Source organism: Salvelinus sp. IW2-2015, linkage group LG37, assembly GCF_002910315.2.
Source record: "Salvelinus sp. IW2-2015 linkage group LG37, ASM291031v2, whole genome shotgun sequence".
NCBI lineage: Eukaryota > Metazoa > Chordata > Actinopteri > Salmoniformes > Salmonidae > Salvelinus > Salvelinus sp. IW2-2015.
In genome coordinates, this window is record NC_036876.1 from 8528755 (window position 1) to 8549917 (window position 21163).

The 21163-nt window shown below is 42.1% G+C and overlaps 1 protein-coding gene across 2 annotated transcripts in view; it reads right to left on the reverse strand.

Annotated features, from left to right (window-relative positions):
- LOC111960274 (inactive ubiquitin carboxyl-terminal hydrolase 53) overlaps positions 1-21163 on the reverse strand; it is a 67736-nt gene that overhangs the window by 36675 nt on the left and 9898 nt on the right. The window contains exons 1-8 of one of the 2 annotated variants that reach the window (XM_070437926.1): positions 12852-13077; positions 11531-12216; positions 10353-10445; positions 9842-9976; positions 6139-6249; positions 4825-4907; positions 4597-4681; positions 4178-4324 (exon numbers count right to left, since the gene is read on the reverse strand). In XM_070437926.1, coding sequence (XP_070294027.1) covers positions 4178-4324; positions 4597-4681; positions 4825-4907; positions 6139-6249; positions 9842-9976; positions 10353-10445; positions 11531-11674 — 798 coding nt within the window. In that variant the 5' untranslated portion in view covers positions 11675-12216; positions 12852-13077. Of the gene's footprint in view, positions 1-4177; positions 4325-4596; positions 4682-4824; positions 4908-6138; positions 6250-9841; positions 9977-10352; positions 10446-11530; positions 12217-12851; positions 13078-21163 lie in introns of those variants that run through there. The other variant, XM_023982195.2, reaches the window with a different exon arrangement.

The following is a 21163-nucleotide window of genomic DNA, read 5'->3' on the forward strand; positions in this document are numbered from 1 at the left end:
GGACAATGTTGTGTAGAAGTACAGTTCAGGGCTGGGTCATAAATATATATCTGAAACTTTGAACATCCCACAGTGTACCATTAAACCCAWTATTAAAAATTTGAAAGAATATGGCACCACAACAAACCTGCTAAGAGAGGGCCGCCCACCAAAACTAACAGACCAGGCAAGGAGGGCATTAATCAGAGAGGCAACAAAGAGACCAAAGATAACCCTGAAGGAGCTGCAAAGCCATCAAGGAAAACACTAATTCTGCCACAAACCCAACACCTCTCATCACCCAAAGAACACTATCCCCACAGTAAAGCATGGTGGTGTCAGCATCATGCTGTGGGGATGTTGTTCCATCGGCAGGGACTGGGAAACTGATCAGAATTGAAGGAATGATGGATGGCACTAAATACAGGGAAAATCTTAAGGGAAACCGGTTTCAGCCTTCCAGAGATTTGAGACTGGGACTGAGGTTCACCTTCCAGCAGGACAATGACCACAAGCATACTGCTAAAGCAACACCTGAGTGGTTTAAGGGGAAACATTTAAATATCTTGTAATGGCCTAGTCAAATTCCAGACCTCAATCCAATTGAGAATCTGTGGTACGACTTAAAGATTGATGTACACCAGCGGAACCCATCCAACTTGAAGGCGCTGGAGCAGTTTTGCCTTGAAGAATGGGCAAAAATCCCAGTGSCTAGATGTGCCAAGTTTATAGAGACATACCCAAAGAGACTTTCAGCTGTAATTTCTGAAAAAGGTGGCTCTACAAAGTATTGACTTTGGGTGGGTGAATAGTTATGCACACTCATGTTCTGTTTTTTTGTCTTATTTCTTGTTTGTCTCACAAAAAAAAATATTTTACATCTTCAAAGTGGTAGGAATGTTGTGCAAATCAAAATGATACAAACCACCCCAAAAATCATTCCAGGTTGTAAGGCAACAAAATAGGAAAAATGCCAAGGGGGTGAATACTTTCACAAGCCCGTGTAACAGTCAGCACAAATCTTCATCACTTTCACTTGATTGCAACACTTCCCACAAATAAGTCACTTGCAGGAGCTGCAGTTGAAACAGGTGTTGTGGGTTCTGTTCCGAGTGCATCTGCCCACCTTGCAATTTCTCCTCCCTGGGAGCTGTGCGAAATTTGGCTTGGGCAATGGCTCCCGTTGAATCTTTGCTGCTACCTTGGCCCGAAATGTCGCTCACGTAGCCCGTGTGCCAGACTGATGATGAAGTCTTTCCTGCTCATGGTGTTCATGCACAGCTTGAACAACACGTGTGATGATAGCAGCTAAGTCAAGCATGTTGTAGAACACCGCAACAGGCCAGCGGCGAGTTCCTCCTTTCACCTAGCACAGCTGTGCCATCTTATCCGAAACATTATCTGTAACTCGCTCACCTGCTGCCCGATATGGATCCTTTCTCAGATATGGAAAGCTATTCAGCATGAATCAGAATAATAATCATCAGAATGTCATGAACCATTTCATCACTGCCATCAGAGTCGTTTTCATTCAGATCTTGTAGCAACGCTAACGCAGCATGTGCCTCCTTGGTCCTATCTTGGTCCTACCATTGTAAATGAGGCACACTCTCACTGTGTAGCCTACTCCAAGTAGGAGTAGAGTAAACTGATGAAACCGCTTGGATTCCAGTGGACTGATATAGGGTACACCGTTTTCAGATTATAATTACAATACATCAATACAATAGAATGGACCGCCTTGTTCTTAATTAGGCCTACACAATTATACATAGTTGTTTCACCTCGTTCATCAACTCACCCATTTTCCCCAATCATACTATACTTACTATTATTTAATCTGATGTTATATGTGTGAAATTAGTTTCGGTATAGGTTAGGTTCAGTTTCAAGGCAATTATCGGGATGATTATCAACTGAGCARGGCACATTCAACTATCGGAGAAGGAGCGGGAACCGGCCGATGGAATACCATTACAAAAATTACATTCCTTCCTAAAACTGGTTATAACTCCAGATAAAACTACACCTTATGGAATAGCAGGGACTGTGAAGACACACACACAGGCACGCATACACACAATAACATACGCACTATACACACATGGACTGTGTTGTAGATATGTGGTATTAGAGTAGTGGAATAAGGGCACACACTTCATGTGTTGTGAAATCTGTTATGAAATGTAATGTAAATGTTTTTAATTGTATATAACTGCCTTAATTTTTCTGGARCAAAGGTGCATTTTTTTAATAGGGATCAATAATAAATCCAAATACAGTGTGTTATATAGACTTATTTAGAAAAGGCAAGGACGAGGGGGACATGACTTTAAAAATGGCAGAGTATTTAAACATTTACATTGTCATTCTGATGCTCTCTGCCTTGCTAGTTTTAATGTACACTGAGTATATCAAACATTAGGAACACCTTCCTAATATTGAGTTGCATCGCCCCCCTTTTCCCTCAGAACAGCCTCAACTCGTCGGGGRATGGACTCTACAAGGTGTCAAAAGCACTCCACAGGAATGCTGGCCCATGTTGACTCCAATGCTTTCCACAGTTGTGTCAAGTTGGCTGGATGTCCTTTGGGTGGTGGACCATTCTTGATACTGTTGAGCGTGAAAAACCCAGCTGTGTTGCAGTTCTTGACACAAACCGGTGCCCCTGGCACCTACTACCATGCCCTGTTCAAAGGTACTTTCACCATCGGAATGGCACACATCCACAATCCATGTCTCAATTGTCTCAAGGCTTAAAATTCCTTCTTTAACCTGTCTCCTCCCCTTCATCTACCCTGATTGAAGTGGATTTAACAAGTGACATCAATAAGGGATCATAGCTTTCACCTGGATTCACCTGGTCAGTCTGTCATGGAAAGAGCAGGTGTTGTTAATGTTTTGTATACTCAGTGTACACAATCACAAAGAAATTCATTCATATTCCGTTTAGGAAGGTCATGAAAAACATGATACAAAGCAATTTATTTAAAAATAACAGAATAACATGCTTTGAGTTGTATTATCTGTGCTTAGAAGCCAAGGCTATGGCTGTGCCATGCCAGTCTATGGCTGTGCCATGCCAATGAAATCAACTTGTTAATTTAGCAGACATCCCAGGCCCTGCACTACCATAGTCAACAAACATATGTTACAGTAAAATTATGGAATATATATAACAATGGAATATAACAGAAGAAAATAAAGGATTGTTTTCCAAATGGCTATTGCTGATTGTCACCAGTAACCTACTCACATGAGGAATGCACGGAGCCGCGGTTATTCTTGGAGACCATCGGCGGAATTTGTAGAGTTGTTTGGCATGAATAGGTTCATTAGAAACCTTGGAATCTGCTCTTTCTGATAGGGTATTGCAATCATAATGTCTGGCCTGCATGGACTCTATAGGATGATATGGAAGAAGTGCTATTTGGTACTCTCAAGTGCAGGTCATCAGTCTCTTCATTCTCGATTTGACAATTGATAATAGTCACCCACCAGACTATTGTCAATTTAATCTTGTCTTTAGGCAAAATGTATTATTTTGTGTGTGAAATTATTTTAAATGTAGTTTGATGTAGAGTGGAAGGGCCAGCTTGGTAGGCAAGACTATCGCTTCTGGATCAATCAATACATTTTCTGACTGATTATATTTGAACATAATAAATGCAATCGGCAAGTTATTATGGATTATTTATACAATTGAAATATCATCGTCAGAAAGACAATCATGGCCATTCTAGTAGTTATGTAATTCCAGTACTCTGAGTGTTAAATGGAGCAATGAATGGGGTAATGAATAATACATGAATAAACGATTTACTAATCCATTATAAATGCTTTGTTACATGGAGTTATTATAAAGCGCCACCCAACTTCACATACACTGAGAGTCCAAAACATTAAGAACACCGGCTCTTTCCATGACCTAGACTGACAAGGTGAATCCAGGTGAAAGCTATGATCATTTATTGATGCCACCGGTTAAATCCACTTCAATCAGTGTAGATGAAGGGGAGACAGGTTAAAGAAGGATGTTTAAGCCTTGAGACAATTGAAGTGCCTTTGAACGGGGTATGGTAGTAGCTGTACTTTCATTGAACGAAACACAAGAGTAGACCGACTGACATAGCGCTACCCTACTGAACTGAGCTTCATAGTAATTTGCTTTATGTCCCTGCTGGCTTGCTGTCCTTACCCCGGAAAGGTTGAGGTGTGGCCCCAGCGAGCGAATGACGTCCTCTGTGAGGTCCGACTGGTCCGAGTCCCACACGAAACCGATGGTGACTATCTCTGGAGAGTTCATGAGGACGCGGCGGATCTTGATCCTCTGGCCACAGTTACTCTGATGACAGAGAGAGGGAAGAGACTTAACTAGGGGAGCAGAGCTAACTAACCAGCTTAACTAACTAAGCAAAGTAACTAGCCAACTAACTAAGTGACAAGAACCATGAATACAATTTCACAGTTGATCTTAGTTCTGTTGTCTTGCTAGTGATTGTCCAAATTTCCCCTTCTTAGTAGTTGTTTAGTGTGATGGAGATGGAGGTGCATCCTGACTTGAGTTTTCCATTGACATGCATGACTTTCTTAATGCTTGATGGGGCAGCCACTTACCGGACAGTTACGGGAATCCCCGATGGTACTGGCCGCTTGCAGCAGCTCTCCAAATGACTCATCCCGCCTCTGATACACCTGTTGACTGAGAATGAAAGAGTGTGAGACAAGGAAAGAAAGGTAGAGAGAGACAAAGCTAGAAAGTACAAAAGTCACTCAGTAATCCTATGAGGAACAGAGAAATGTGTTCTGTGTGACGTCAGTTTGAAAACAATAAGCATGTCTTACCAGAGGGCAGTGGTGGAGACATAATGCACTAGCTCAGTGAAGGGCAGGGGGTCGGAGGATGCCCCACAGCTACGGCAGACAGACTGTAGAGGAGAGGGGAACAGGAACACAATACAGACACATGGCCGTTAGCTAGGCGCCGCTTAGCCACTGCCAAGCACTAATTATCAAGTCAGCGTGTCATTTCGCGAGGGGTAGTAGTTTGGGGATGGTTATGGGGAAATTACTACTGTGGGCTGTTTGTGAAAACTGTGATGGGAGAGAGTGGAGTGTTTGTCAGAGTTGAGAGGAAAAGTGTCGGGTGGGTTGTGGTTTGTGTCCGGTCTTCAGACTTAATCTATTGCCCCCTTAACTTCGGGCCTTGAGGTCCAAAGCATTGCTGGTTTTCAGCTTCGGGGTGAAGTTTCCACTAGTTATGAATCAATTAATAAACTACCAAGAAGAAAACAAAACCTGCAGTACACGTGACCTCAAGGGTCAGATATGAGTTCCTCTGATCTATCATGTATTGCAGACCATGTTGTTTTTTACCCATCAAAGCAACCTTCCAGCTAGAGAGCTACTGGGTGTAAAGGCTTTTGTTCCAACCCTACTGTAAAACACCTGATTTCACTAATCAAGGTCCTGTTGAGCAGCTGATTAACGGAGTCAGGTGAGTTAAAGCAGGGCTGGAAAAAATGTCTGCAAACCTACTTGCTCTCAGGGAGGAGAGTTGGCCACCACTGTATCACCATCAGAGCTGTCTGAAACACTGATGACAGGACAGCTCTGGGGTTTAGGGACATGGCAGCAGAGATGAACATCATACCGGCAGGGTTGGGAGGGTGTGTGTTGTGGGGGAAATACATGGAGATCCTATGTGACATTATTGGTCTTGTACTGCTACCGCTCACAGAGATCTGAGGAAAACCACCCTCTGCATTCCAGAGGAGTAGCCCCACTCTGGAGTGTGACGGATTGGGTAGCTCCCATCTCAGACAATGATACATGTGCCTGCTGCTGCACCCCTGATGGATTTTTTTATTTTATCTTTATTTAACTAGGCAAGTCACTTAAGAACAAATTCTTATTTACAATGACATCCTACCAGGGAACAACGGGTTAACTGCCTTGTTCAGGGGCAGAACGACAGAGTTTTACCTTGTCAGCTCGGGGATTCGATCCCGCAACCTTTTGGTTACTCGGTTACTCTAACCACTAGGCTACCTGCTGCCCACAAATGGATGGAGTGTGTGCGTAATCCACGTGCCTGCAGCTGGATATGATCCTGCGTGTGTGGGGGGGTGCTGCCAGATGCTAGTGGTTTTCTCTAACCTGTTCATAGAGTGTCATGGCAAACTTCTGGTGTGTGATGCAGGACTTGGAGGTGCAGGCATCGGTCTCCTCAGGCACAATATGCAGGTGGATCCTCTCCAGAATATTCTCCTGTGGGAATATAGTATGCCGATAAGAAATGAGAATACACACACTGAGTATACCAAACATTAGGAACACCTACCTAGTACTGAGTTGCACCTCCTCCCTTCTGCACTCAGAACAGCCTCAATTAGTCAGGGCATGGATTCTAAGTTGAAAGCATTCAACAGGGATGCTGGTCCATGTTGACTCCAATGCCCACAGTTGTGTCCCACAGTTGTGTCCCACAGTTGTGTCCCACAGTTGTGTCAAGTTGGCTGGATGTCCTTTTGGTGGTGGACCATAGTTGATACACACAGGAAATAGTTGAGCGCGAATAACCCAGCAGCGTTGTAGTTRTTGAAACAAACTGGTGCGCCTGGTACCTAGAACCATACCTTGTTCAAAGGCACTTAAATTATTTATCTTGCCTAATCATCCTCTGAATGGCACACATACACAATCCATGTCTCAATTGTCTCAAGGCTTAAAAATCCTTCTTTAACCTGTCTCCTTTAACCTGTCTCCTGCTCTTCATCTACACTGATTGAAGTGGATATAACAAGTGACATTAATAAGGGATCATAGCTTCAACCTGGTCAGTCTATGTTCTTAATGTTCTGTATACTCCGTGTATAGGGAATAGTAATCTCGGTTAACCCAGAACTAAAATATTGCGTAATTTGGTCAGATGCTTGATTAGGTTATGGGGCTAAGCGTGTTAGAAATGAACATTTCTGGTTTGCGAAGTCCCCCACCCTCGCAAAAGGAAACTCTTAGCTGAAGCTACCCCTTACGATACTTTCACTTGTGTTTCGTGTGGGCACACCAGTTTTAGCACCACCCTCGCCCAATCCTTATACATCTAAATAAAAACAAAAACTCAAGATCCGGACCTAATGCTGCTTGTTATCTTACGTATCCTATAGGACAGTGGTTCTCAATTCTGGCCCAGTGGGCCCAAGGGGGTGCTAATTTTGGCTTTTTGCCTGAGCACTACACACCCGATTCAAATAATCAAAGCTTGATGATGAGTTGATCATTTGAATCAGCTGTGTAGTGCTAAGGCAAAAACAAAAATGGGAGAACCACTGCCATAGGATGGTGACAGTACCAGTTAGGTTTACGTAGATCTTTCCACGAGAGATTGAGACAATAGTTGTCAACAAATCACAATATATTCCATTAGCAAAGTTTGCTCGATCTTATCCATGGGAACATTCTAATTTCCAAATTGAAACTAGTAATCATCCCCCTCGATTACAATATTACGAATCACCAGCTTATTCTTTATCCCCAGCATGTATTACCCTCAACTTACCCTCAGCTATCAGCTTCTCTCCCCATTGTACCAGTACAGAGAAGAAATACTTTCCCCCCTGATACATCGGTATGAGCCTGTATTGTTTAGTGACATTTAACAGCTAGGGAGTTATGCTGTGCCTCACTACTGTAGTTAAGGAACCAGTCTGTGTGCAAGGACTTGAAACTCACTCCTGTTGCTATGGAATCCCCCTAGGTTTATGAAACATTCAGGCTGCTTTTACACCTCAATAACCACACAGCCATTTATTCGGACACTAGCTAATTCTGCTAATAAATAAATCCAAGTTGTACTGCTAAAGCATTCATTACAGAGCCTTGACTCGGTCTTTACTTTACGCATGTAAACCCAAGATTCCCATGGGAAAATCTCGATAAAGAGAGAGTCCCCGTAGAACTGTGCCAAATCTTAACATACACACAGCAAAACGATCATGCAACTTCACGCCCACGGAGAAATAAACACAGAATGAAGTCAGTTGTTACACTGTTAGAATGGTTAAGATGGCATGCCTGACAAAGGACTATCTGAACAAACTGCACATAAAAATAAAAATAAATTTAAAAAGATGTTGTACACAGTATGCAGAAGCTCCTTTAACCATTCTACCTGATATCACGTCACCTCAGGTGTTCGAACATTTTTATTCTAGCTATGTAATTGAAACAGCACTGTTGCCACACTGAAAAAGGGGCATTGTTTACAGAACAAGAATTCAAACATCGAGTTTTTTGTTTTGTTTGGCACCTGAACTTTCAACCACCACTTTGGATTTCATTGGATCGTGGTTCTTTGAAAATCATTGCTTATTCATAACAGACTTGGGTAGGGAATCTGAGGTAAATTTGACTAAACGGCTCGTGTGACTGGTTCCCTGTGTTGCCGGGAAGCTCGGAGAGTGGGCATATTGGTTTATCGGTTTGGCTGGCCGCTCGTTTTCTCATCACCTCCTGTTCTTGAGAGAAAGAGACTTCATTTTCTCTGCTGTTTATCTTCCACTGTATAATGAGCTCTCCTGAGTGAATGTCCTCCCCACTCAAGACCTGCTGCGCTAAACAGGAAATGATTATATGTCTGTGCTGACTCGGTTTAGAGCAATTACGCTACAGTGACAAACCTGATGCAGGCAGACAGAGAACATAATGTACTGTAGTGTAGCCTCACCTAAGCCCTATAGCTAAAGGGCTAAAGAGGAACTAATTCATTAGCTTTCGATGAAGTCTAAAACTAGATGTAATGTACAGTAAAATTCCTGGATCTTTCTTAGTTGGTGTTGAAGCATCTGAACATCGTGCTCTCAGATGGTAATGCCCTTTTCTCTGTTGGGTCTAGAATAAGAGTTAAAAATAACAGGGTAACAAAGCATTACTATTACATAGTGGTGTAAAGTCCTTAAGTTTACAGTATTTTAAGTACTACTTAAGTTGTTTTTTGGGTATCTGTACTTTACTATTTATATTTTTGACAACTTTTACTTCACTACAATCCTGAAGAAAATGATGTACTTTTTACTCCATACATTTTCCCTGACACCCAAAAGTACTACGATTCACACACTTATCTAGAGAACATCCCTGGTCCTCCCTACTGCCTCTGATCTGCCTGACTCACTAAACACGGGGGCTTCATTTGTAAATGAGGTCTGAGTTTTGTTGTATGCCCCGGTTATCCTAAAAAAATTATAAATAAAATAATGATGCCGTCTGGTTTGCTAAATATATAAAGGAATTTGAAAAGATTTATACTTTTGATATTTAAGAATATTTMAGCAATTACATTTACTTTTGATACTTAAGTATATTTAAAATAATTTTAGTCATTTTCTATTAAGGTATCTTTACTTTTACTCAAGTATGACAATTGGGTAATTTGTCCACCACTGTTATTACAGTAGGATAAATGTTTGGAAGTTAGCAAACTAAACACAAGTGTACTGAATAGCTATGGTCAAAATGACTCAGTCAGAGAGCTCAAAGACCACTTTAAACCACTCAGTGGTGTTGCATAATACAGTGAGGAAACAGTTAAGGCCCAAAGATCGTGTTTCGGCTTACGTAACCCACCACCATGATATATTAGAGGCTGTGTCAAGGGGATTGATGGGAGAAGGGACATACCTCTTTCAGACGATGACCTCGCTTAAATGTTTGTTACAACGCAACCCCCCCTCCCTCAAGTGTCCCCAACACTCACACAAACAAACATACACACACATCCCACTCTATTCGCCTCTGCTCAAAGGCCCCCTGGATACCAGGGATCTGCCAGAAAGTCCGGTCAGTCACCAAAGGAACTTACGAAGCACTCGGCAGCATCGTCCATGAAGCCCAGCTGAAAGCGGTGCTCATCCTTAAAAGTCTCGGCCAGGGCGTGACGCAGGTTGTCTGAGGGCAGGGCGCGCTCCCGACTGTGCTGGAACTGGGAGAAGATGCCCTGCGGAACAGGAAAGGGGGATACCTAGTCAGTTGTACAACTGAATGCCTTCAGCTGAAATGTGTCTTCCACATTTAACCCAACCCCTCTGAATCAGAGAGATGCGGGGGGCTGCCTTAATAGAAAGAAGTTAATTCATTAAATTCTGCAAATGAAATAATTATTTATAGCAGTTCTCAAGGGACAACTAACTACTCCCTCAAAGCTCAATATCCCCAGTCTGAATGTGTGTTATCAACAAAATGCCAAATCAAATTATTGGTAATGCTATCAAACTAGCGGTAATGTGTCAGCACCGATAAAGCCCTACAAATGTCTTCTTTTTTTTACATTTGGGATTGCTTGCAACAACTAAGACTTGATGAAGGGCGCATACCTTCAACGCACAGAAGATACATGAGTCTCCGAGACAGAAGTGTCCAGGAAGCTGCCTCAGACTGCGTCTGAAGATGTCCAGATGCCACAGTACCTGAACAGGGGATTGAAGAAAACATATTATTGTGAAAGTATTGTCATGTTCATGAAGATCCTCATATTCCACACCGAACTTACATTATGACCCCAGCTAATCTTTCCTTTGATGAAAGACAGGTTTTAATATGATTTATTTTAGAAAACACTTTCAGTTATAAAGGGGAGATTTGAGGGCTGGTTAATAATTTGAACAATAATAACTTCACGTTGCGACATGACCTCAAACATTGTCGACTGTGGATTTAGGGCCAGTGATGTCCTTCCTTGGTAGATGGTGCTTAGAGGGGCTGGGTGGTTGTGTCAGGCCATGAGGACAACATGGCCTGGGGCGGCAGGTAGCCTAGTGGTTAGAGCGTTGGACTAGTAACCGAAAGGTTTCAAGATCGAATCCATGAGCTGACAAGGTAAAAATCTTTCGTTCTGCCCCTGAACAAGGCAGTTAACCCACTGTTTCTAGACCATCATTGAAAATAAGAATTTGTTCTTAACTGACTTGCCTAGTTAAATAAAAGGGATTTTTTTTAAACAGAGGAGAAAGGGAGAGGAAAGAAAGAGGGGGGGGGGTTCTGTTCCTTGGAAACAAAGCCCTGGGTGGCGGACGTCTTCATCCAGCTCAGCCATGTCTCGCCCTCTGAGTCACGGCCTGGAAGAGTCCGCCAAATGCCTTCCCACGAGGCAAAAACAACCTTCCAGTAACTTGCTGGGAAGTACTGAAGCATTTAGAGAGTGACTAAGCTATTGGCTTTGAGGTTGTAAAGTAATGTTGGTGGTGGTAAATATTTTTTGTCTGGAGGGAGATGCTGTCTAGTCCTTTATTATGAATAAGCAAAGCTAACATGAGGAATGTAGCCTCCTGGAAATTAGATCATGTTTTGTATTGGTTTACCAGGTATTTCAAATCAAGGGATTGGGCATTGTTGCAATTTGCATTAATACACATGTGCCTTATCAGATATTAACAGTGTCTCTACTTCCATCCTATTGTTCTGGATATATAGTCATTGAAAAACAAAGCATTTATTGAAATTATCTGAAAGCATGCAGTAATCATTTACTATTCATTGTTTAGATATGACTCACCTGCACCGCACTGTTGAGAAAGCAGCTGTTCTGCCCCGGCTCGTTCAGCAGGCCTTTGGTGGGGGCTAGAGACAGCATGCTCCCCGGCTGGTAGGACTTGGCGAGATTGCCCCCCGGCTTCCTGAAGAACTTGACCCATGCCATTGGATAGAGGGCCTGCCTTTTGACGTGAGTGGAGTCACTCGGTGAGGCAGACTGGGGCTTGGTAGTAGCGGTGGGATCCCTCGTCCCGTCGAGAGGAACCCCAGACAGTCTGAGGCTACGTTATTCCGCTAGCAGCAGTTACTGTCCTGCTACACATGGGCGACTACTCCCACCTCTCCGCAGCTTGAGAGGAAGGTGATTTTACCTTGTCCAAAACTTTGAAAGGTCTTAAATGTCACAGAAACCAGGAAAAAAAAATCTGAAAGTCCCTAGCTAGGAAGTCTGGAATCCAGACAAATTATTTCGTCACAGATCGCTCGTCTGATTGTTCTTATGTGTAGCTGTTTAAATCCTGAAGAAGGGGTGTTAGACATTCTCCAGCCTGGATCATTCTGCACTGGGGATTCAGTGCCTCTGGGGGCTCTCCACATTGCCAGGACGTTATAGGGCAGTCAATTGGAATTGATCGGCCTTTCCAAGCTTCATCCATAGCGAAGATCTATCCAGGCAGCGCTTGCCATTGTATGTCAATGGGGTCTGATCTGTAAAAGAAAGAGTGAAAAAGACTTGACACCACAAAATAATACATTTCACTGAAAACAAATGAACATCCAGGATTAATATTCTACGTATCGTAAATGGAAAAACATTTAGTCAGGACAAGGATTGATGTTTGGATCTTCCCACTTAGTAAATTATTTTTTCGGGCAATAGTAAAAACAGCAGGCTTCACCTATTTCAAGGTCAGTAGTTGACCCCACCCTCTTTACAATATATATCAACAAAGTTTATCCATTAACTTTTATGACTGTCCTCTGTACCCAATGTTTCTAAATAAAACATTTGAAAGATTATATACATTTAATCTATCCCCTCTTTCTAAACACATTTAATGGAGAATGGGAAACAAAGTAATTATTGATCATTTACAGATTGCCAAATATCACATTGTTTAGGTCTTAGAAAAATCAGGTCACAAATTCGAAAGTCCACCAAACTAAGACATTACAGCCGACTGTGCATATTACGTGATTTAAAGTCTAAGCCGTTCGTCATCTTGTCACTTATAATAGTCGTGCCCCAGCTACCGAGTTGAAGGCTAAACAAGAAAGGGAGCTATGCCAAGTTACACAGTAATATCATCAGCCCAGTGAACAATGTAGTGCGAATTATCTACTTGCAGCACGCCTTCCTTCAGGTCCAACGGCTTGCCAATGGCCAGTCTTTCAGTCATGTAGTAGTTCTCATAGCCTATCAACTGATGAGTGTTAGCCTGGAGCGGACTTAGCATTAGGCTAACATGGCAGACAATGCATGACCCGGCCCGGCCTGACCTGCTGCTTGCAATAGCCTCTCGAAAACATAACCAGGACACCAGTATGTTGTTAAACATTTGAGATTCCTGGAACCAGCGCAGCCCTAATGCTCCAGGTCATACCGACACAGTGAACTTCGGACGCAACAATCGATCCACGACAGAGAGAACAGAGATTTCTCCCAGAATGCTGACAGTGTTGTCTGCAATGTGTCATCTGTTCCCTTGGACATGCTGGTGTAGGGTTGTTTTAGTGAATTGAATGTGCATACTTATGGTAAAGAGTTAGTTTATGAGCTTCATAAACCAAGTGTTTCTTTGTTGTTCATGTCAGTCTGTTTGTATCTTCTAAAAATGTTGGCTGAGGAACAAAGGACTCTATCTATGCCTGGTCTTTTGCACATAATAAAATGGGGGAACCCTTCTGTGTTACTATTCATATTAGTGCTACCATTCTGCAAAGAATGTGGTTAGGGGAAGTTATCAGATAATTTTCTGTGAGCATCCCACTTATCTAGAAGCTATACATGTTAGAATTTGACACTGAGCAGCAGTTTCCACTGTCAACTCACATCAAATTCAGACTTCTGCTTTAAGTTAGGCACCTCTGAGTACATGATGATGCAACATTWTTATTCCATAGCTCAAAAGCTCCAATTTAGAACATTGAAGTGCAACCCATAACTTGACAATCAACAAATAGATCCACTCCATGAGTAATGTACTGTGCCTGGTTGACATATCAAGTCATGCAGTCAGATACTGACTGGCTACAGGGCAGTTCTGGCAAATGCCAGATGGGCTGGTCCATTTCTGGCCCGGTGGGCCTATCTAAATTGTACCTTTTTTTTTTGCAAGAATTGTAAATATTATTTGGCCAATACTGAGGACATTAAAGAAAAAAAGTTTGGGCTAGAGTTGGGGCATTAAGGGGGGGGGGGAAATTGCCCAATTTCTGGTCCTAGTCAATTCCTGCATGATATATGCATTGCAATACCTCTCAGGTATTGAATATATCCTGTTTTTACAATCTCTCTAGAGCACATGTCAAACTCATTCCACGGAGGGCCGAGTGTCTAGGTCTTATCTCCCCTCACCTGGTTGTCTAGGTCTTATCTCCCCTCACCTGGTTGTCTAGGTCTTATCTCCCCTCACCTGGTTGTCTAGGTCTATATCTCCCCTCACCTGGTTGTCTAGGTCTTATCTCCCCTCACCTGGTTGTCTAGGTCTTATCTCCCCTCACCTGGTTGTCTAGGTCTTAATTGAAAGGGGGTGGCAGTACAGAGTTCGGGAGTGTACAAAACATTAGGAACACCTGCTTTTTCCAGGACATATTTTAACCAGGTGAAAGCTCTGAACCATTATTGGATGCCACCCGTTAAATCCACTCCAAATCAGTATAGATGAAGGGGAGAAGACAGGTTACAGAAGGATTTTTAAGCCTTGAGAAAATTGAAACATGGATTGTGTATGTGTGCCATTCTGAGGGTGAATGGGCAAGACAAAATATTGAAGTGCTGGGTTTTTCAAGCTGTTCATGCATAATTGTACACAGTGTCTATTCACTGTCAATAATCAATAGAGTGAAAGGTACACTGAGACTTGGTTCCCTCTGGTGGTGAACCTTTCCACATACAGTATGATGAATGTGCATCTGCTCCAATAGCATTATCTATAATAAAGGGGTAAAGTTGTAAGACTGGAGACCTCTCTATATGAGAAGATGATGATTGTATGCAGAACTGAAATTGTTATAGCTAGGAAGTTGGGAACCATTCTGTTTTCTTGACTAGGAGATAGCGAAGGTTTGAAGATTTTGTTTTTCAAAATATTATCTCCTTCATTTTATAATTTGGTTGTTTTCACAGCTTTTTCAGCTCGAGCTTAAACTCTTGAGAATGTAGCAGAGCAGACTGTGGGACGGCACAAAGTGTCATCCAAAACCAGTCGAGCAATATGTCTTCTCTGGTATTCAAACTATTTTCAACATGTCCTGAAATGTGACCACACAACTACAGTAGAGTATGTTTATGGTGGAACCAGAATTTGACCATTCAGTCACAATAGTTTCTGATTGACTAAATTATTTTAAAAAGTCTCTCTACAGAAAACAACAGGCTTAGGCCCTGTGGCTCTCATTTGCAACTACCCTCCATAGCAACAGCATTCCAAAGGAATCACTTAAGCCTGGCGTTGCTAAAGAGCTCGTGTCTTTGTGATTAGATGCAACGCTGTAGGGGCAAGTGGAAAACTGTACTCTACTTAACCTTCTAGAGTGACTCCATTCAACCGTGCATGTTTGTCATGTCTGTCTATACCGGAACGAAAGCTTCCTGCAGACACCAATATATCACATCATCCATCCATTTGGAGCCTATGTTCTCAATGCACKTTTGACCAAATGTGCCCATCCATTTAAGGAAGTGACTTGCAAAAACGAAATTATTACTCACCATGTCCAATACGCCCGGGGAATGATTGAGAACGATTGATCAAGTCAGCTGTAAGGGGCCACGATAAATTGTCTTCATTTTTAATGCCGCCTTCTCACAAACATTACCCTGATGTAACCATCCCTCCAGGTCAAATCAAGGAGGCCGGCATCACAATTCAATCACACATTCGGCCCTGAAACGATACTCAAGACCAAGATAAATCCTTGATTTCCACCATTAGAGAAAGTGATTCCCTGGAATCTTACGTATAGCATAAACCTCAACATAAATTAACTGAATCTCTTCCATATTGTTGGCCCTTCAAGTCAAGCCAGTATGCATCCATAGATAATGACCATGAACAAAATAATCCCTGTAAAGAAACTGGCACACAGTCAAGTGCTTGTAAAATAAGTCCATGTCATCATGACCACATGTTTAGAGGTCAACTACCAACTCTGACAAAAAAAAAGGAATTAATTAAGGTTTCAGTTCAGTGCATAAGACATACTCCCCTTCCATAAGAAGTACATCCACGGCAACAACAGTAAAGATGACTAATGTATGCTTACCTTATCACAGCACAGATAATACATTACTGTACTCAATCTGCCAATCCGCCAACCTCTCTTATCTTCTAGTATCTCATCAGGGCAGGTGACAGCATTCCTCAAGGACATGACAATGCAACGCAACGCGTGCATCTACACCTGCATTGCTTGCTGTTTGGGGTTTTAGGCTGGGTTTCTGTACAGCACTTTGAGATATCAGCTGATGTACGAAGGGCTATATAAATACATTTGATTTGATGAGTGACAGACATTGTTGTGACCTGGATTGGCTGAATACTTTCACACCAGGGAGACAGGCATGGTCTTTCATTCCAAACCTAACCTGCTAGGTGAGAACTGGGATAGAGATGCGAGGGTGGAATAATACAGAGTGACTGTGCAGGGTCAGGGTTACAGGTAGCTAAGGTAAAACCGCAGAACATGTCAATAGCCACTGTGCTTTTAAGGTAAAATATGATATTAATCAGACAAATGGATGTCGGTGCTTTAAATACCCTGTGATTTGAGTGTGAGTAGAGTGCAGTTGTGTTGAAATATCTCGGCTTCCTGCTTTCAGTCCTGTCTGGAGAAAGCCTGCTCTCCAATTTGCCACTCTTCTGCAATCGAGCTGAGTGATGTCATGGCATGGGTCCTTGCGTAACCCGAGAGACACACCCTTCCTTTAGAGTTCTGAGGCATGGGTGACATTTCCTCAAGCTGTGTTTATTATGAATTTGATCGGTTTAGACTAGAGGATGGAATTCCATGTCGCAAAGTCACAGGCTTGCACAGACAAACAAAAATGTGCTAATTTAAAAGAGACTCGTTATGGTCATGTGTTAATGATGGTGTTAATGAAGGACATGTCCTTGTGTCTAACAGAAAGTGTGTCAATATACAGACGTGAAATCCACCAACTTATCACAAACATAGGCATCATCTGATCTCAGTTCAAAAGCACATTCACCTGAGTGGACAGGCCTTTCAAGGGGCCTATGAATCACTGTTCATTTCTATTCATTGAGTTCCTTTTCCATATCTTTGTTCAACAACATCTCAGTCATTTGTATCCCAGACACTCAACAAAAGGAGGCCTTTCTGAAAGCGTGGCCAAGCCTTCGACACTTTTACCGTATGGAATTATTAATGAGAAAAACAAAACAAAAATGACAAGCCACCCTTTCCAGGTGTGTTTTGTAAATCTGGTAAGGATAAACTACACGTTTGAGGAGTAGCCAAGCAAAGGCATTCACTGGTCTGGATTTTGAGAATAGACCAAAGCACAGGAAGGAGTTATGAGACTCTCTGTGTAAAGAGAGAGGCTTGCTTAGCTGGTGTCTTGCAAATTCCAAGCACAAACTCATGATGTTTTCTTGACATAGCGAAAATGCTAAGGCTAGCACCTTTGAGCAATCAGCTAGAGTGTCTGTTGTAAATCAGCGTCTTTGACAGGACAAGGCTGTCCGTTAGACTTGAACACAGCAAAACGTGACCTGGGCTACAGTGTGGGATATTGAAGTAATCTGGTGTTGTATCTTTTAGAGATGTGTTGATGGATGGCCTCATTAAGAGGAGTTTAACTTTTATATGGTAATGGCAAGATCCTTCGAATAGTCGATCTATCGTCATTTAACATGTGTCAGGCGAATGATCACAACAAAACACTGCCGTTAAAGAAGCGGCCGCCCGGAAGAAAACGTGTTGTCATTTACCTAATTTTACAGATACGCAAAGGCAAAGCTTGAAAACCTTGGTTGGCCTACTTTCTCTACTGAACACTTGATGTTGGACAGTGGTGCAGTGTGCCTTTGCTCAATGCAGATCCATACATCATCCCATCTAGCTGGCACATTACACACCTGTGTGACGGCTAAAGTGTGTCCCTCCCCGCAACCCGCCGACTCTGACTCAACCTTGATGGATGACTTTCCCAAAAGGAGACAACATTCAGTGTGGAATAAGGCTGGGAATTGCCAGGGACCTTGGTGTCGACCGATATGTCTTGCGATTCGATACTGTGATTTTATTGGTTGTCCTTAGTTTATGCCAGCCCATACCATAATCCCACCATGGGGCACAACGTTGACATCAGCAAACTGCTCACCCGGTATGGTTGAAACCACATTTCATCCTTGAAAAGCATACTTCTCCAGCGTGCCAGTGGCCATCGAAGGTGAGCAATTGGCCACTGAAGTCGGTTACGACGCTGAACTGCAGTCAGGTTCGGAGATGGTTTCTGACAGTTTGTGCAGAAATTATTTGGTTGTGCAAACCCTCAGTTTCATCAGCTGTCCGTTTGGCTGGTCTCATATGATCCCGCAGGTGAAGAAGCTAGATGTGGAGGTCCTGGGCTGGCATGGTTACACGTGGTCTGCGGTTGTGAGACTGGTTGGACGTACTGCCAACTTCTTTAAAACGATGTTGAAGGCGGCTTATGTTAGAGAAATTAACATTCAATTATCTGGCAACAGCTCTGGTGGACATTCCTGCAGTCAGCATGCCAATTGCAATGCTCCCTAAAAACGTGAAACATCTGTGGCATTGTGTCGTGGTGTGACAAAACTGCACATTTTAGAGTGGCCTTTTATTTTCACCAGCACTGTGTAATGATCATGCTGCTTAATCAGCTTTATAATATGCCATACCTGTCAGGTGAATGGAATATCTTGGCAAAGGAGAAATGCTCACTAATGTTTACAAATTTGTGCGAATTTCTGGGATATTTTATTTCAGCACATGAAACATGTGACCAACACTTTACATGTTGCATTTATATACTTTTTTTAAAGTATACATAGGTAATATAACAAATGTAATATACAATACAGAACATTAATTGTATTCAAAAGTGCAAAAGCGAACATATTTATATACGTGATTAAAACGTTATATATACTTTATTGCTACAATGAACGGTTTATATTTTGATCACATTTGTTGTACTTTGTGAAAGTACATTGGCTTCAGTATTACAGCTGTCAGACTGCCTAATGCATAGGATTACTGTAGGTAGCTAAGTGAGTAATTACAGTGTACCTCTATGTTACACAGTCCTTACGACTCCTACACCTGTTTGCCATTTGTTTAATTACACACCTGAAATTCATTGTGGCTAAACAGTTATGCATGATGGTATGTATGTATGCATGTATGTATGCATGTATGATTTAAAATCAAAATGGTTTTAAAGAGTGTACTTTGGTTGTCATATCACATAAGCTTTAATTTCTTTGCTATAGTTTGCAATTATGAAATCCTGTGAAACTCATTCAGTGGTTGTAGAAACATAACTATTGGTCTACCCTGTTTAATCATACACAAATATTCCATTTAGAAAAGATGACTSCTTGTAAGAGAGACATTTTAATTTAATTATGCTTAAAAGTATAAATACAATTCAGATTACAGAAAAACATGATCACCTGGTCATGTATGTTTATGACATACAATGCAACAACTTTATTGCTCTGTTATGAAAATCTATAAAATCATACTAACAGTGCCAGCATTCATTTAGTCTTTTAGTGATATTACATTGGTTGTTATTGCAGAATGTATGGGCAGCTAGTGCTAAAGCTCCCACTTCAAACTGTAATCCATACAATTTTTTTATGGTGAGTAACATGGATCTGAATTTGGTAAAAGCCATCTCCTCTTTGGCAATTCAGTAAGCAGTGTTACATTTCATCTTTAGCTCTGCCCGTTGACCAGCTTGGGCTGCCACCTGTTGCCTGTCAAATACAATCGTCACCAGTGACCACAGCCACAAAGTCATAAACACTGCCTATTTCTTATATTTCTCTTCTTAAAAATGTGATTTTAAGCCTAATCCTAAATGTAACCACACTGCTAACCTTATACCTAACCCAAACCTTAAATTAAGTACAAAAGGCACATTTTGGTCTTCATGRATTTTTACGATATAGCCACGGCTATGGTAACTATAGTGGAAACCGTCAATTACGGCTGGTAGCTAGTAGACGTAGTGATGTTGCTACCACCCCTGCCCCGATGCACTTTTGGATTAATTTATGTGTTAGTGAAGACTCGTGTTTTAGGTTGCTCGACCCAGGTGCAAAATAAGTCCTTCCCTACTACTATTACTCCAGACTTTCAACAGTACTCACAGAACATTGTGCTGCTAGTTTTGTTGTGCTGCTAGCTAATGCCATTACTTAGCTGACAGTTCTGAGGGAAAGTTTTTGCGAAAAGGGGTTAGTTGGGTGCATGGCGTGTGACTGGATTAATTAGCTACAGTGGGGCAAAGAAGTATTTAGTCAGCCACCAATTGTGCAAGTTCTCCCACCTAGAAAGATGAGAGAGGTCTGTAATTTTCATCATAGGCACACTTCAACTATGACAGACGAAATGAGAAGAAAAAAAATCTGAAAATCACATTGTAGGATTTTTAATGAATTTATTTGCAAATAATGGTGGAAAATAAGTATTTGGTCACCTACAAACAAGCAAGATTTCTGGCTCTCACAGACCTGTAACTTCTTCTTTAAGAGGCTCCRCTGTCCTRCACRCGTTACCTGTATTAATGGCACCTGTTTGAACTTGTTATCAGTATAAAAGACACCTGTCCACAACCTCAAACAGTCACACTCCAAAKTCCACTATGGCCAAGACCAAAGAGTTATCAAAGGACACCAGAAACAAAATTGTAGACCTGCACCAGGCTGGGAAGACTGAATCTGCAATAGGTAAGCAGCTTGGTTTGAAGAAATCAACTGTGGGAGCAATTATTAGGAAATGGAAGACATACAAGACCACTGATAATCTCCCTCGATCTGGGGCTCCACGCAAGATCTCACCCCGTGGGGTCAAAATGATCACAAGAACGGTGAGCAAAAATCCCAGAACCACACAGGGGGACCTAGTGAATGACCTGCAGAGAGCTGGGACCAAAGTAACAAAGCCTACCATCAGTAACACACTACGCCGCCAGGGACTCAAATCCTGCAGTGCCAGACGTGTCCCCCTGCTTAAGCCAGTACATGTCCAGGCCCGTCTGAAGTTTGCTAGAGAGCATTTGGATGATCCAGAAGAAGATTGGGAGAATGTCATATGGTCAGATGAAACCAAAATATAACTTTTTGGTAAAAACTCAARTCGTCGTGTTTGGAGGACAAAGAATGCTGAGTTGCATCCAAAGAACACCATACCTACTGTGAAGCATGGGGGT